This window comes from Falco cherrug, chromosome 16 (assembly GCF_023634085.1).
Source record: "Falco cherrug isolate bFalChe1 chromosome 16, bFalChe1.pri, whole genome shotgun sequence".
Taxonomy (NCBI): Eukaryota; Metazoa; Chordata; class Aves; order Falconiformes; family Falconidae; genus Falco; species Falco cherrug.
The window spans coordinates 7,157,971-7,175,073 of record NC_073712.1 but is presented as its reverse complement, the minus strand read 5'-3'; the positions used below and the strand labels follow the sequence as shown (position 1 = coordinate 7,175,073).

General features: G+C 49.9%; 2 protein-coding genes across 2 annotated transcripts in view; one reads left to right on the top strand and one right to left on the bottom strand.

The window, feature by feature from the left end:
• The window catches only part of PFKFB2 (6-phosphofructo-2-kinase/fructose-2,6-biphosphatase 2), a 62,797-nt gene extending 55,663 nt beyond the window's left edge, over window positions 1–7,134 (bottom strand). Inside the window, exon 1 of the mRNA XM_055728164.1 lies at window positions 6,843–7,134. Within this exon, the coding sequence (XP_055584139.1) occupies window positions 6,843–6,858 (16 nt within the window). The 5' untranslated portion in view covers window positions 6,859–7,134. The remainder of the gene's footprint in view (window positions 1–6,842) is intronic.
• LOC102051960 (polymeric immunoglobulin receptor-like) lies at window positions 85–16,716 on the top strand. Its single transcript, XM_027816617.2, has 11 exons — window positions 85–1,799; window positions 9,418–9,513; window positions 9,751–10,083; window positions 10,774–11,103; window positions 11,720–12,043; window positions 12,498–12,812; window positions 13,759–13,903; window positions 14,432–14,550; window positions 14,870–14,995; window positions 15,140–15,198; window positions 16,099–16,716. The coding sequence occupies exons 2-11, from the start codon at window positions 9,432–9,434 to the stop codon at window positions 16,228–16,230; spliced, it is 1,965 nt and encodes a 654-aa protein (XP_027672418.2). The 5' UTR covers window positions 85–1,799; window positions 9,418–9,431; the 3' UTR covers window positions 16,231–16,716.
• Window positions 16,717–17,103: the final 387 nt, after the last annotated feature.

Below are 17,103 nucleotides of genomic sequence, written 5' to 3'. Positions count from 1 at the left end.
GTGCCACCTTCCCCCTGCACAGCCCCGGCTCTGTAACACGCACCTCTGTGCAACTGCAGGATGGAGACATGCTGGCACCCAGAGGAGAGGCGCCTGGGGAGCAGGCGGTGTAGGAAAGCAAACACACCTGTGCCTATTGTGGCCAGGCAAGAACAAGTCTGTGCCAGAGAACAAGTAATGCCAGCAGTGGCCAGAGAAGCAGCACAGGTGGGAAGGACATGGCTTGCAGGGGGATCAGAGTTTGCTCCCATCTGGGAGAGATGGTGGCTGTTCTCTCGGTTCAAGATCCCCACCAGGCCACCCTGTGCAAGAACAGCAACAGCCTTCACCTCCAAAGCTCCTTCCTCACCTCTAAAGCGGCACATTCATGGGAAGAAAGGAGCTCAGCACCCTTAGCCAGAGAAAAGGTACTTCAAAGGCTGGCTTAAGATCTGACAAATTTGCCAAACATCCCAAATCCAGGCCAGGATCTCGCTGCTCTCAGGCACAGTGAGAACACTTGGAGCTGCCGTCCTCTTTAAGCTCATCCACTCTCACAGAGTGGATGAGAAAAGCTTTGTATGAAGCTTCTGTATGTCAGAAGAAATTACTGCTTTTGCATCATTAGTACAAGGTAAAGCAAGTTAATGATTCATCCCACACAATACAAATACACCTTCATCTTCATTAATTGTACTTTCTCACAGGATCTCATTCCTGACAACCCCACAGTTCACAGGGAATTTGTGTCTGGGCCCCTGACATGCCTACAGCAGGAGAGCAAAGAAACGAGGCTGAAGATGGCAGAAAACCTCCTGTTAATCATTTTTCATTTTAAAGAGCTTACAATGTTCTTGGTCTGTAGAGACAAGACCAACCCTTGCCCAGCCAGACTCCTGCTCTTCCCACAGGGCTGAGGGGACCCAAAGAGGCTGGAGAGAGAAGGGAAGGGAGACAGACCTGCTCTTCCAGCACAGCCAACCAAGGTTTTCTTAGGGACACTGGTTTCCAAAAAATGTGCAACAGCTTAAAAAAAACACCCAAAAACCACCTGGGTTTATCCATCTTTTCCCTACAAAGCCATGCCACTCTTGGTTGGAGGTATCACAAGATCAGGAGCCAGGTCAGTCCTTGCAGCAAGGGGCTGTCCTGCCCAGGATGATAAGAAATGAAATCAGAGCTCAAGGGTGATGTTGCAATGCCAACAAAGAGGAGGGGGCTGGCTGGACACTTGCATACCCAGACTGGGACCCCATCAGGCTCCCCAGTGTCTTTGGGCCAGGTGTAGGGACCCATCTTCAAACCAAGGAGTCACAACTGCCCTCGCTGTCCGAGCAGAAAGCCACCTCAGAGGTACCCACCTCCCAGCAGAAGACCTTCCACGGACCTGACCCCAACACAGCGCTGGCCTCCTTCCCAAAGGAGACAGAGGTGCCCCGGACTGTGTCTGGGAGCCCACCCTTGGGTGGCTGTTGTGCAACGGCAGTGTGTAATCAGAAGGTAAATAACAGCGTGCACCCTCAAAGCACCAGCAGAGCTGCATGGGCATTGGCTTCCCTGCCCTCACGTGGGGTGGTGCTCACCTGCCAGAGTTTTTGGATGCTATTCCTTTAAGGCACAACAGGTGGAAATGCAGGGCTAGAGGTACAAGGAGTATTTAAAACAGCCTGGCACGGCCAGAGCCTGTGTCCGGCTGTGGCAGGGAGGCAGGACACTCACAGAAGGTCCTGGGCTGGGCCACCGAGACACCAGCAAACCCAGGAGCGTTCTGGCTGAAAGGAAAAGCAAGTACGAAACAGTCTGCAGAAGTAACTCGGAGTGTAAGTAATGCCTCTTCGTTGTCTTTCTGAAATGCAAAATCTTATGTGCTACCACTTTGAGGTGGGGAAGGAGAAGAATGAAAGTCTTGAGACACTTCTAAGGACTCCTCCTCGCACACGTGGGGAGGGAAGCAGCAGCTCCGCACCAGCAGGGAGTAGGTGTGCAGGTCTTGCTGGTGGGGAGGCTGATTTCTGTTAAAAGAAGGTCAGAGGCATGGGATCAAGCTAATGATGTTTATATTTTCTTCTCTGCAGTCAATTTTTAATCTTTCTTTTCTGGAAAAATGTTGATTATCATTACAGTGTTTGCATTAAATTTGAAGGTAGAAAATAACAAATGTTAGTAAATATTGCTGTAGTAATCTAAACTGTTGCAACTCCATCTGTGATCATTCCAGTCTTCTGAACCACAACGTGGAGACAGTTGTCGGGATGCAGGTTTTGAAATTTAAGAAAAGAGTTGCTGCAGTTATGTTCTAAATGAGCTCTGAAGAGCTATCAAGTTTGCACAGTGGAAAGGAAGATAAATGGATACTGGAGCGTAAGCAAAGGGGATATACGCGAAATAAAAAAAAGATGAAATAAGAGGAAGCTGGCAGACTCCTTTCACGCTTAGGCCAGCAGCAAAGGGGTGGCTTTCTGCACACCTGAATTCTTATTCTTCAGAGGAAACATTCACATTGGACTTTTAATATTTTTCATCCAAAGTACAGAGAGACACCACCTCCTCGTAGCCACCGTGCTGCTGTTAGTGACACATGTGCTGGCACTACCCATCCGTCCAGCAGCTGTCACTGTACAGACCGTGGCTGCACTGTGAGTTCCTGCAATATGAGTAGTGTTAGACTAGAAAAATAGTTGAACAGCATCAAAGTTTGTTTCACTTTCCAGACCAAGAGACAAACAAAAAGCAAGACACAAGTGAACCGTGACACTCTTATCTGAAAAGCAACAAGGTGGTGCACAGGGCATCTAACAGCTTAAAAGATAAAATTATGTCACAAGGTAGCGTATGGTATACCTCACAGCTTCAAGGGACGTAACATTAGGCCAGCAGCACTATCTCAGCAGGAATTTCAGACACTGCCATGAGGGCTGCCTGATCATTGTTTTTCATTTGTTTTCCAGAACATATTGCTCATGGGACAGTATTTAAATGGCACTTACAAGTATTCTTAGCTAGGAGTGTCACAAGTACTGCAGAAATTCCTGAAAACTGTGATTTCTTAGTAAACCCTGATAATCTTCAGTAAGATCTGCCTAGCTGTTTCTACCCACTGCATCACAAAATTAGCATCTCCTATTTATTCGGTCCATACTGTAAAGGAGGCATCAGTTCGGAACGTGAAAGACTTCTTTTCTGTATGTGTTTAGGTCAGCTTGATCTTTTATCTTCAAGTTGATTGCTTGTTCAGAACTCCATGAAAATGGAGTGGATCAGTGGCTTTTCCCCGTCCCACTACAGCAAATAAAACTTGCAGTAAGGTGATCCATGCAGCCATCTCGATGGGCAGGGTAAAGGTGTAGATAGCCCCAGTTCTGTGCAGCAAGAAGGCTGTTGCTGTGCTCTTCTTCCAGGCACAGAAGTCATCAGCTCCTCCGTAAATCACCCCTAGCACATGTGCCAGTGCTGCTCCTCACAGCATAACCCCTGATGCTGCTGCTCAGCACTGCCTGTCTCTTCAACAGTTTGCATCTGTCCAGCTTTGTGGCATTAGTGGGCTTTGCTTCAAAAGGCTTTGAAGGAAAAGATTTCTATAATTTACCCCATTCTATGCGTTATTATTTCTCAAATACTTGAATAACAGTAAACACTCCACAAAACAGGAGGACAGTGTGACAACCGAATCCTCATGTTTCATTGATCCCATGGCTCGACCTTGGTGCCGGTCATTGCCAAGAGCAATAGTTAATAGCTAATGGATTGGACCGCGCTGATCCCTGGCAAGCTGCATTAGGAGCATCCAGGTTTCTCAGAGCCCAGCCTTGCAGCTGAGTCAGCAGAATTTGGGAACTGAACTCTGGTATTTCATACCCAGCAAGAGCAGCTGCTTTGCTGGGGTTTGCGTAACTCCGAGCTCAGGTCCTGATCTCTTTCAAATGCTTATAAATCCAAAGATATTGCTGAGAGAGATATGACTGAATCACAGAAGCACCGTAGAAGCCCAGGTCCTGCAACGAACGGGATTTAGAAGAGCTAACCTGGTCAGAGAGCACTTTCTGCTGGAAACCTGAAAATACTATCTTAAAATTTAGATGCATCTAGCGCTGGAGGGGAAGGTGATGTTCCCAAGCCAGGCCGACCCTGCAGTGCTTTCAGCATGGAGGGATCTGAGGAAGTGTCCAAGTCGACTGAGAAACCCAGTCCCAGGAGGTCTCACACCACAGTGACCTGCCTCCCACCACCCTGCAAAAGCACCACCAGCCACTTCTGTGGCTGGAGAAACACTGAAGATGTGGTCCATGTAAGCAAGAGAGACTGACTGTGGGTCTAACCCCCCCCGGAGCTTTACGTACAGCATTCAGATTTCTTTGTCACTCTGTGGAGGTATAACGCAGCGAGGTTTAAGAGCACAGCAATGTACCAAATCGAAACAGAGAGCGTTATCCATTTTCAAGATGATACAAAGACAACAAAACCATTTAGCTGTCCTGAGTTGGAAAGCAAGAAAAAAGGTCATTATGTTGCAGAGGACCTTGTAATTTTTCCATTTGCATGGCTGCTCACACCAAACCCATGCTGCGGGGGGTCCGTGTCTCACCCAGCACTAACCAGCACATGCACACACCAAGGTCTCATGCATGTCGGTGGTAGGAAGAAACACGACAAAATCCAAATTATGCAAGCATGTTACAAGTTGTAATGAGTTTTAACCTGTCGCTATAGTATAGATATTTGGGTTTCATTTATGCTTGAACCCTTTCCAGGTTTCACATGCACTCAAACACCCCCACGGGCACTCTGGGTGGGGGTTTCAGCAGCCCTTTCCTGGGCTCACAGTCACAAATACAGCAACTCAAGCTAAGCATGGAAATAGGCAACTAGGAGAAAGTTAATGCCATTTACCTGGCAATGGCTATTTCTCCTGTTTTAAAGCATATTAAAACTAAATATTTTGACTTGTTAGTATCAATCTTGCTAATGATTATCCTATCCTGTTCTGTTCTGGTTTGGGGTGATATAATTCTTTGAAATCCCTGTTGCATTGCACACACAAACACAGCAGCATTCTGCAAACAGCTGGAGAGCATGGAGCCACCCCCGCCTGGCAGAGCATCCCGGACAAGACAATGCCGTTGCCCTCACCTTGGTGACACTGGTGTCCAGAGGCCAGAGTTCAGAATGGAAAGCTCGTGCACCAACGTGCAAACTCCCAGCTCCTGAATTCAGCTGGAATACTGGTTTTGTGCTCTAAAACCTTCAAAACCTGTCAGATCAGGTCAGGGAAGGAAGCCAGCAGCGTTGGTGATGCAAAATGAAAGTAAATACACAAAACCAAGATTTGGATTGTAGCTTAAAAAAAACCAACCAAAACCAAACAAAACCAAACAAAAACAAAGAAAGAGGAGTACAGCCACAGCCCACAGCTGGTAGTAATCCAAAGGCAGCCGACTTGCAACACGGACTTTGCAAACACCAGACACATTCACGCGGCGCAAAGCTTTCCCCACAGCTGCTTCTCTGCCAGCCCTGCACAACGAGGGGAGATGGGGGGAACTACTGCAAAGTTTTAATCCCCCCTTGCCATCACCTATCAAAATGTTTTAAACTAACCACCGGGACGGCTCGCCAGCCTGCGGCAACTGGCCCAACAGCGTGGGCGAGCTGAAGGCCAAAATGCCAACAGGGGTGGCTGCCGAGCACGTTGCCAGCACCTTGCACCCACGGCTTCTTTGCCCTGTGCTGCAGAGCAGCTTTTTGGAGACACCATCCCGGCAGGGATAACTGGGCACCCTCCCAACCAGTCCATTGCACTGCCTTGCAGACAGTTTCTCACTAGGTTTCCTAATGCATCAGGTTTAAGACAGCAGCATCGTTGCTTGCATAGACATACGTGGCACAGATCCTGCATCCACGTTTCCCCCAGCCTCTGTGATCCCTCCTGCCTGGCAGCTCTGGTGCTCCGATGGCCATGCCAAGTGGGCTGTGGGCACCAACCCACAGTGTCATGCACATCAGCTACCAGACAAGGTCCTGGCAGCCTGTCCTGCTGCAATGTGCTAGGATGAGGTTTTCACTGCAGAAGAGGTTTCCAGTGTCCCTCTGTCTGTGGGCATACCATGGTCTCATGTGCCCAGTCCTTCTTGCTCCAAGAGCCATCCGAGATCCAATGCAGGCACCTGGACACGCAGGTCAGTGCCTGCAAGAAGGGGAAGCAGGAGATGTGGACAAGAGCAAGAAGGGGAACCCAGTGTGACATCAGATCCCAACCCAGCCACGTCACCCAGCCCCCAGGCAAAACCAGTGCAGGAGCATCAGCCACCTGCAAAGTCAGTGCAAGTGCTCCCGTATGGGGTGACCAAAGGCAGCTGGAAAGTTTTGGGAGCGCTGCATAAGCTTCATGCTTTGTGACAACCACCAGACCCCACCTGGACTTAGGGAAACCTTCCTCTGAAGCCACTGGTGCTGCCGGAGTCAGAAAGCACATACTGATATGGTTGTGCATCTGTATATAGAGCCCAAAATGAATCCTTATCTCCACTGCCAGCTCCAGGAATCATTTCACCAATGCTGCAGCAAAGGAGCACTGGGGTTTTTCCCCTCTCCCTACTCCTTGAAAGTTAGGATAGACTGGTGAGAAGCTGCAGCTGAGTGGCAGAAGTACAGGCTGGGCACAGGCGCTTCACCCTCTCCAGCACACTCACGTTAAGCTTGTTTCCCAACCGCTCTGGAGATGGCATACATGGCATTTCCCTCTGGTTTCAAGCCTCTCGACTCTTCTACAGCCCCCTGCAAACCTCTGCTGTCCCGTCTCCTCTGTCCTTTCAACTCCCCCTCCATCTGCAGAAGCACGAACACAAATCGCTTGCACAGTCACTTACTTGCGCTCCCTTTCATATGAGCTCAGCAGCCTTTTCTCTTCCCTGCAGCTCTGAGGTTTAGACCTTGAGCTCTGACTAGAGGCAGCACATCCAGCAGCGAAAGTTCATTGAAAGCAAGGACGAACAGCTTGATGAAAGTCTCCTCCAGCAACTCAAACAGCTCTTGCCTGATGCAGAGTGACCTGCAAAGCCCATTTGCACCATTTTTGCAAGCTAGGAAGTGCCGCTGCCCCAGCACAACACGCACCTGGGAGCAGGAGGGGGTTTCCAGCCACCCAGCTCCGTGGATGATCAGCGTGACAGTTCAGCACAGATTTTTACATAACTGGTAGCTGGGCTGGCTCAGACTTGCTGTACGTGGGAGTTTTCTCCATTCATTCAGTGACTGGGGGAAGGTTTTCACAGCATTTGAGGTAACGAGACTAGGGACAACTCAGAGCTGCAGATGCTGGTCATGTGAGCACGCAAGAATCGCTGCTCTTGTGCGGGCACAAGTGCACATGTCCTCAGAGATAGAAGGGTAAAAATTCTTTCCTGCTCTAACATGCATACGAGGACCCTGATGCCAGCACTCCTGCATGCATCTTTCTTGACACAGATTTTTTTTTTTATTTTTTTTTTGAAACAAAGGTCTTGGTAACCCTTCCCTACCTGACAAGATGATGTTGCCTGTAACCCTGAAGTAGCCATTTGCTTTGGGAATGAATCAGACTAACCAATTATTCAAATTTTGCCAAGAAGGGGAAAGCTGAACTGGGATGCTGCCTTCACTGGAGGGCAGAGAGGTGACCATCAGCCAGAGGAACTGCTCTTAGCACGGGGCAAATATCAAGGCCCTTTTTGTGCCATATTGTTTGCTTTCTACAGAATATGTTATGCTTGTCTTGCTGGCTCCTTCTGGAATGTGTTTGAAAGAGCATTTTTCATGCTCAGTGAGTTAATTATTAGCCCTGGACAAGTGACCACTGAGCAATTATAAATCACAATACAAGGAAGAAAGAACAACAGAACACCATTCATCTCAACACGGAAATAAGCCTTTTTCTTCTACCAGGAATTACCCTTAATAAAATTGTGTCACTTGACGCCTTGAAATCAAATTCCTCTACGTTTTTATAAAGGCTTTCTTTGACACCCAGCATTTATCTGGCGCTTGGGTAGGCAGGCAGGCAGCAGCCATGCTCAGGTAACGCACATTTCCACCACCAAACCCACTGGCACACATGGTTCAGGCTGAAGAAAACAGTTCAGTGAGTTAAGAGCTTCGGCTTCCTCTGGCCATCACTCAGCCCAGAACAAGGGGAAGGTCAGAAATATTCACCCTGAAGACTATGGACACGTTTCCAGAGACAGGCGGTTGGGTTTGGCATGCCCCAGTAACCATCACTGAGCCCTGGCCAAGGGTTAATGGTGGCACAGAAGGTTTGGGTGGCTGTACAGGTGCGACAGGGCTTTACTGGGTGTAAGTCTGATTCTTGGAGGGGTGGGTGCAAGCGGTAAATCCTTGCATCTCACCAACTTTAGCAGCAGTTGGGGAAAGAAAAAAAAAAAAAAAAAGAGGTAATATTACCCTTTCTCTCTTTTGCATGTCCTTGAGGAGACCAGGGAAATAAAGAACAATAATTAAACACTGGCTCCCACAGGAACTCTGCTTGATGATGAGGAAGAAATTTTTACAGTGAGGTTGGCAAGACACTGGCACCATTGCCCAGAGCAGCTGTGGGTGCCCCATCCCCAGAAGGGTTCAAGGCCAGGTTGAACAGGACTTGGAGCAACCTGGGCTGGTGGCAGGTGTCCCTGCCCGTGGCAGGGGGCTTGGACTAGTTGACCTTCAAATGTCCTTTCCAAACCAAGCCATTCTGTCAGAGCAGCTTTCCCTAAGGAGTGGTTTTGGCACCCAGGCTCACAAGTGAACAAGCCTTCCTTTCACTGTGTGGACAACACTGAAAGAAAACATGACCACAGCTATTAAACAATTAAAAGCAGCAATATCTCCTGGCAAGGGCCAAGTGAGCAGTTGAGCTCCGGATTGCCCCCTGACCCTCATGCCTGCCAGGGCTCAGTGGCTTTTGGACCATTTTTGGACTTCAGCCTTGCCATGGGCTGATCTGGCTTACAAGTGTAAAACCAGATACCACTTCTGATTCTGAATCAAGTCTCTTCTGGTTTGGCCAAAATTGCTTTTTATGCTGTGCACACCGCTGCTGCTGCCTGCCCAAGGGACATTGCCAGAGCAGAGTGCCCCAGGGACAGATATGTTGGTGGCTTGCAGGCATTGCCTTAACCAAGTTCGTCATAAGAACAGCTCCCCTCAATTTACAGAAGGGGAGACTGGTGTTGCCATGAGACCCACGGGCAGTCGTGATGCCATGCAGCAACACAGGCAAGAGCAGTGTTTTCAGCTCCCTCTTCCCCATGCAACTGCTGGGCAGAAGGGATTAAACGCTATATTCTCTCTAGCTCAAGTAGCCACAGCCCTGGTATCCTCCAGACATGAGGCGATTAGATTACTTGATCAGTTAACTTAATCATTTTGCAAGTATGATTTTTTCACCAACGTCTGTGCCTTTTCCAGGGAATGCAAGAAAAATGCCTGCACTGGCATTCGTCTTGCTGCTCGCCTTCCTCCCAGCTGAAACTGTAAGCGGCAGATACAACCCCAAGGCAGCAAGTAAGTGTAACCTGCCTGGGACACGGGTCCTGTGGGTGGCCTAAGACCAGAGGTGGCATCACTAAGGGGGGGAAGCAGGATTCAGGGTATCCCTACCCCATGGCTGCCATGGGACCTTTTGGACCACAGGGTGCTGCAGAGCCCTGGGTCCATGCTTGCACCAGTACCCCTGCCCTGCAGCCCGCTGGGGCTCGTGGCACAGCTGATGTTTACAGCCAGCGTGTTTTCCTCTTGCAGTCTCCAGCCCTGTGGTGGGCCCACAGCAGGTATACGGTCTGCTCAACGGGTCGGTTACCATCAAATGCTTCTACCCTCCCACCAGCGTGAACAGGCACGACAGAAAGTATTGGTGTAGGGAATCGACCACGGGCTGCATAACTGTTGTCTCCACCAACGGCTACACTGCTCCAGGCTACCAAGGCAGAGTCTCCATCACCAACTACCCGCAGGCAGAACACTTCCAGATTAACATCTCTGCGCTTACAGCAGCGGACACAGGCACCTACCAGTGTGGCATTGGTATCAATGGCAGAGGGCTCTCCCACAAAGTCAGTCTGGATGTTTCTGAAGGTAATCAGTTTGGGGGCTTTTGAAAGTATTATTTTCTTTAACTTTTCCCCCCTCTTTTTAATCAGGCTCCACAGATAGCCTGTCCAGTGTCTAAGAACTCAAGATGTTCCATGCATTCAGGAAAAAGCAGTTTTCATTTTCCCCTGTTTACAGAATGAATTTTTTGATCAAAAATCTGGCATAAAATCGGATTAACTAAACCTTATCTCAAGGTCACAAACACTGCTTAAAAACTGCTGACCTCTCCCAGCCACTAAAATTTAGGGAGATGCAGTCGGAGGGCAGAGCTGCCCATCACTCCGACGTGATCACCCCAGCCCACGGCTGAGGCTGTGCAAGCCAAGCCTGTGCACAAGTCCACGAGGGCACGGTGTGCAGGATGGCACCCCACCACCGGGCAAGGCTCAGGGTGCAGAGCATGGTGCAAACTCGTGGCACGGTCCTCAGCAAGAAGGCTTTGGGACAAACCACACTACGAAGTGGGCAGTGGTACAGCAGAGACATCAGCCCTGAAGTATGCGAGAAGCATGGGATGCAGCTGGGTGGACGGTGCTCTGGCCAGGAGTGGCATGTGGTCATGAAATACAGGAAAGCAGGGAGAAACCCCGTGCATAAAAAAAGCCTTCAGAGCTGCCCACGGTTACTGACAGAACAGGCAGTAGACCCTAACCGGTGTCTCTGTACGCACAGGGCCACACATACCCGAGGGAGCAGAGCTCTTCTATGTGAAGCTGCATGGCACCGTGACCATGTCCTGCAGCTTTGGGAATAACAGCGCGAGCATGAGGAAATTCTTGTGCAAGATGGAGAAAACCAGCTGCCGTACCATCGTCGATAGCAGTGGTGACGTTGACAAGGACTACATAGGGCGAGTTCTGCTGAGCAACGAGGAGCTTCCAGGCTCCTTCAGCATCGTGATAACTCAGATGGGCTGGGAAGACTCTGGCTTGTACCTGTGTGGGGTTGGCGTCTATGGGGAACAAGGAGAAACAAAGCAACTGGACGTGCATGTCTATGAGGGTAAGCACGCTCTTCCCAGTATTTTTTTTCCTTTCATCTCTGTTTCTTTTTAGGAGTACCACTAGCAGTTTCACTTTATTTAACAAGAATTTGAATTTCCCTTTGCAGAGTGCTATGAGCCTATCCTCTTATCTCGAACACTTTTCTATTGATTTAACTATATGTGATGTACTACTACCGTCACTACTAAAGCTTGTATTAAGACTTAACCTTCCCAACAGCAGCTAACACTCTTCCCCAGTCTGGCTAGCCCAGGACTCCAGAAGACAAACTCTGCCCCCCAGTTTGAGACAAGCAAACTGTCTCTTCAAGTCTTGATTCCTTAAATGCCAAAACGACAGACTGAGAAAGGAGATCTACCCTTCCCCCAGCAAAGGGAGCAAAACTGAAATGTCAGTACATGATGGCAACCACCCAGTGAATTCGGGTTAAAGCAAAGGCCTGACAGACACTTTAGGGCCAATTTCTAACAATGCTAGGACAGCCTTCTGCCATCTGCACCCCTGAGCTTCCCCTAGCTGTGCTTCAGCTCTGATAGAACTTAGTCCCTTGGGAGGATGCCACACGGACAAGAGTTAAATGTGTACAGATGCTCATTACATTTTTTTATCTCCAGAGGCAAACTCTCCCCAAAGAACGCTCACAGTAACTGCAGTAAAAGGAGGTTCCGCAACTTTTCAATACAACTATATACCTATCAAAAAGTCCTCAGAGAAGTACTGGTGCAAGTGGAGAAACAACGGGTGTGCTCGGATCATAGACACCTCTGGGTTTGTGTCGGGCTTGTACGAAGGAAGGGTGGCCATGTACGACAGCCCAGTGAACTACACGGTCACCGTCATCCTGAACCAGCTGAAGGAGAGTGACAAAGGCTATTACTGGTGCATGACAGATGAGGAGAAGGAGCAGCAATCATCAGCTGAGCTGAAGATCATTGAAGGTACGGGCTCGCGAGTTGGTGGTTTGCTGCCTGCTCAGGAGGTACAAAACCTCCCAAGCACCCAAGGCAGCAGATCTGGCTCTTCGGGAAGAGATGCGAGATGCAACTCTGAACTTTCATCCCATAAGGTGAAACGTTGTACCAATCCCCCCACCCCCCAACACACCTCATTAGCTTTAAAATGGAAACACAAGGTTTCAGTTTTATGGGAAAGTGTTCACAAAAGTTTCTCACGCAAGTATTTAAGCCTTGCAAACCCTGTCGTCCACACACACACATTCACTCAGAGGTGCACATAAAGCATCTTTAACGTTAACTCAGCTATGTAAGGAGCACTGTCCCTCAGAGGGACATCCCCTGATTCACCATCTCTAGCAGCACCACTGCCTGCCAGTTACCCTTCCCACCACAGAAGCCACTAACGTCAGCCTTGATGTTCTCTTTGCCCTTGCAGGAGAACCTGGGCTGCAGGGAAAGAAAGAAGTGGAGGCACGAGTGGGTTCACGGGTTGATTTAACTTGCTCTTACGGATGCAAGTACTACTCCTACCAGAAGTACTGGTGCAAGTGGAGCAGCACCAGCTGCACCCCCATGCTTGCTACTGACCAAAGGCAGCCGGGGCCAGACGTTACCTGTGACACTGACAACAAGACGGTTATCCTGAGCTTCAACTCGGTGGCAAAGACAGACGAGGGGTGGTACTGGTGTGGAGTGAAGCGCAACGGCCTCCTTGGGGAAACCATGGCAGTGCACCTGTGGGTGACTGAAGGTGAGCTCCGAGGCAGGGGCAGGCAGGGGGCTTTCCTGCTTCTCAGGGCTGGGAAGGACGCTGCTTTCTGCTGAGATAAACGTCCTCCCCATGGCCACTAGGCTGCAGCACCTCAAAACAGAAGCGTTGTCACCCAGGCAGCCTCCCAGGCTCAGCGCCGAGATCACCCTGACTTGGCACAACTTGTAGATGTTTTCATCTACACGTTGGCTTTTGCTTCCCCGTCGTAAAAAAAAAAACCCAACAAAACACCAGTCCAAAAATCCTTTCCTTCCACACCATTTTAACTTTCTAACTCTGTCCTGACAAATTATTGCCATTCCAATTTGTAATTAGTAAATTATGTAAAATAGCATTTCGCTTAAGCAACATCCGACACCTGTGAGGTGAAGGACTGCATGTAGTTCAGAGACATCTCGCTCCAAGGAGCTCATTATCTTAACAAACAGGAAAGCAGCAGGGAGCAGGAAAGCACAGACTATCACCAGCAATAAGGGGCCTAGTCTCAGCTTCGGTGCAATATTTTGGATTTTTTTTTTTTTTTTTCTCAAAGAGGAACAGTTAGAAGCAGAGGAAAAAGCATAGCACTAGATATCCCACAGGCAACTGTGCTAAGTGGATGGTGGTCAAAGCAGAACCAGAGAGAAACAGCCTCACCAGTGCCTTTGGTGGGTAGAATTAAAAGCAAACCAAGTATTCAGAATTTGTTCTGGAAATATTAGAGGCAGAACTTCGAAATGCAAGTCTTTTGGAAAAGTATACAGGTAGAGAGAGCCCGCTTGAGGTTTTTGCAATAAATTACTTGGAATGAGATTATTTCAGCTCTCTAAACCCCATCTTAAGGAGCCCTTCAGGTACAGCCAAAACCCACTTCAGTTCCACATAATGCCCCATTTGTTTCTGCGTTACCCCTCCACGCTGCTGCTCATGTGCCTTCCTTCCCTAGATGCGGGAAGCAGCACCAACCGCAACCTGGATGCTGACCCGGAGCTCCTGAATGTTGACCCCCCAGGCCACACCAAGAGTGACTTCATTCCCCAAGAGCGAGCCTCCAGCGATGCTGGGGTGCCAAGCGCAGATGCCTCAGGAAGGTTAGTTCCCTCCAAGCCTCTGTCACATATCATTTTTGCGAGGTCTGCCTTAACCCGTTATTGGTACTCTGCTCACATGCTGCACGTGCAAAACAAATTCTTGTCCCCACAGAACTTAGTGCAAAACACCACAGGAAAAGAAGAAAATTGTTACAACAAAAGGGAAGATGACTTGAAATTAATCTCTAGCTTGAGAAAATACAGTCCTAGAAGTGAACAATTAGAGATTCCAGGTACAGAAAAACCAATTGAAAACACTTCTGTCAAGATTAGAGAGCTTTCCCTCACACATTTATAACCAAACTGCTGATGTAGCTGGTTTTGGCACAATGTCTGTCCTACATTTTTATTTGTTTTTTGATTTTATGTGCTAGGATCCAGTTGGTTGATTAAATTGCATCATGCTCACTCAGATTTACCATCCTATACAGATTTTAGACTGCTAGACATTCATATACATTATTCAGTCTTGAATAATTAGAAAAAAATGCTTCTCAGCTTAGTGATCTATCTTTCCCTCCATTCCAGCTCTGAGCAAAGCCATGGCCCCAACGCACTTGTTTTAAGTTTGAGCTGTGCTGGTGCCGTGCTCCTGATCCTTGTGGTAGCTTTCGTCATTTTTAAATACCGGCAGCTGAAGAGATCTGGTGAGTCCCTGCCTTTTCTAGTCTCTCAAGAAATATCAGCAACATTAAGACAGAGGCGATACCTTGAGCATGCCATAGTCTCTGCTGGGATGAGCTGCTCCCACACCGAGCGATGGGCAGAGAAGGGACCCTGCTGCTCCCACTAAGCCCATCCCTACAGCTCCAACACCCAGCACACAGGGTGTCTGGGCTGAGACAGAGACCACCCCTCCACAGGCTTTGCGCGTTGCGCTGCATGGTGCCCCCTTGCACAGGTGCCGATGCACTTGCACCAACGCTGAGCGAGCGCACAAGCTATTCACCTCCTCCCTCTTAACAGACCTGGTGTCCGTTGGGAGCTACAGGACGAACATCAGCATGTCAGACTTCGGAAGCGTGAAGGAGTACAGCGCAACCAATAACACCTGCGTGCAAGAGAGCCAGGAGACACGGATAGGAGAGGACGGTAGGTTTCCAACCGATGGACTGCTCTCCAGCCCCAGGGCAAGGGGTGCCAGGGAGAGCTTTGCAGCAGGACCCCACAAAAGCCACAGAAATGCCTGCCCACTGATGGCCCCCCAGCCTGACCCCTCCCTTCATCTCCCTGCAGAGCTCATCACCGCCGCAGCCCCCCCGGAAAGCACGGCCGAGACAAAGAAGGCAAAAAGGGTAAGAGGAGGCAGGAGGGAGCCCACTGACCTGGGAGACACCACCACAGTCCTGCAGCCTCTGCCAAAGGAGCTGCCTTTGGCCCAGGTGGCTTATTTATACCCAGGTGTTCTCCATCCTACCTGGATCCAGCCACCTGCTGCAGATCAGCCTCGGGGGGGGGGGAGGGGGGGGGCGGGGCTTAACCCCTTCCTGACCCCATGGTTTAGCAGAGACAATAATAGCAGTCGCCTCATGTCAAACAGTACACTGACTCAGCCCAGGGAAGCATCAGAAGGTCGGAATGGGGTTGTTACCATCAGTATGAAACACTGGGATGAGCAGATGGCCAGAAGCCAGAGCGCGTCCCACCTCCCAGCCTTGCCCCCACGTGGGCTGTGGGTCAGGGGGCAGAGGGAGGTCTCTGCCATTGCAAGGGCTGTGACTTGCTCCCGTGGCCCCTGCCTTGCCCTGCCTTCCCTTGCCTCCCCTCCCCTTGGCTAAGATCATGGTCAAGTGGCATGACTGAAGGTGCCAGACACAAGCCCTTCTTTTTAAAAGCCCCTGACCAAAGGCGATGTGCAGGAGTTGTAAGTGCCGAGAGCTGAACCAAGGCAATAAGGGAACTGTCAGGAGACAAGTAAAACCTGGCAGCTTTAGGACAGGTGAACTGGGTGCCAACACGCAGGGACAGGCATGCTACGGAGTCCCAAACCTGCAAACATGCAGGATCTTCCTGGTGCTCAGCAAAGCCACGATACCCTTGCATCAGTACCGGTGTGACCTGCTGGATTGTCCCACTCATCCAGTCTGCCCATGTCATCCCGAGAAGCTCACAGCCCACTGAACGCTGCCCTTTCCACCGCCACGTGCTGCTGTCCGTCCCCGGCCACGTAACAGTGTCCTCCTGTCCTTCCCCAGAGCTCCAAGGAGGATGCTGACCTCGCCTACTCCACCTTCCTCCTCACCTCCAGCAGCAAGGCGCAGGGCGGCACTGGGGGGGACAGCACTGCCCTGGCTGTGCCCCCCCCGGCCTGGGAGGACCAGATCTGAAGGCGAGAGACTGAGGCGGCAGCAACTGGGACCAGCTCTACCTCAAGGATCAGAGCAAGACATCAGCCAGCAGCGCTGTCTATTGCTACCACGCTTTGCTATAGCTTGACCTTTTTTTGCTTAAATGCAGCTTCGAGGGGTGATTTAGGAGGAATCGTTGGATGCCAAGCGGGGTGGCTGGGCTGGAGGCGTGGGTCTGAGCGAGCAGGTGGGACTGGGAAACGGCAGGAGCCCCAGTGGCTTAACCCCCCGACACCCCCAGCCCCACCAACACCCTTCTAACACGGTGGGCTCTCAGAGGCCAGAAGGCAAATTTTTTGAAATTCTCATTTTCTTTCAAAGGCAGCTGGAAAACCCTCTAGACCAGCGTCTTATGCTTTCGATTCCTCTAAGCTTGCCCATCCAGAGGGCAGTACCCGCAGACCAGACGTGGTCTGAAGTGGTTTTATGCACAAACAATAAAGAATAGCACTGGCTTTCAGCAGACGAGGGGGACTTGTGGGTCCGTGGGAGGGCACGGAGGGAGCACACCCAAAGAAACACAGTAAGGGTGCATTTGGGGGGGGGGGGGGGGGGCTTTCTCCTCCTTTTACTGCAGGATTACAGCATCACATCTGGTGTTGAAAATGGCACAGGATGGTAGAAGAAACCCACAATTAATGGAGATAAACCAGAAAGGTTTTGAGTAATGTTTCACATATGCATTTCCATCAAGAGCAGGAATTGATCGCAGCATGACAAAGGCAATCAGGAGAGACTCCAGGACCTTGGGACAACTAGGTGAGGGATCAGGAGTACAAGGAGTGTTCTCCTCTATCCTTCCAGTTGCAGGGGATGATGAGGGAAGAAACAAGAAGAGCCAGCGGCTCAATA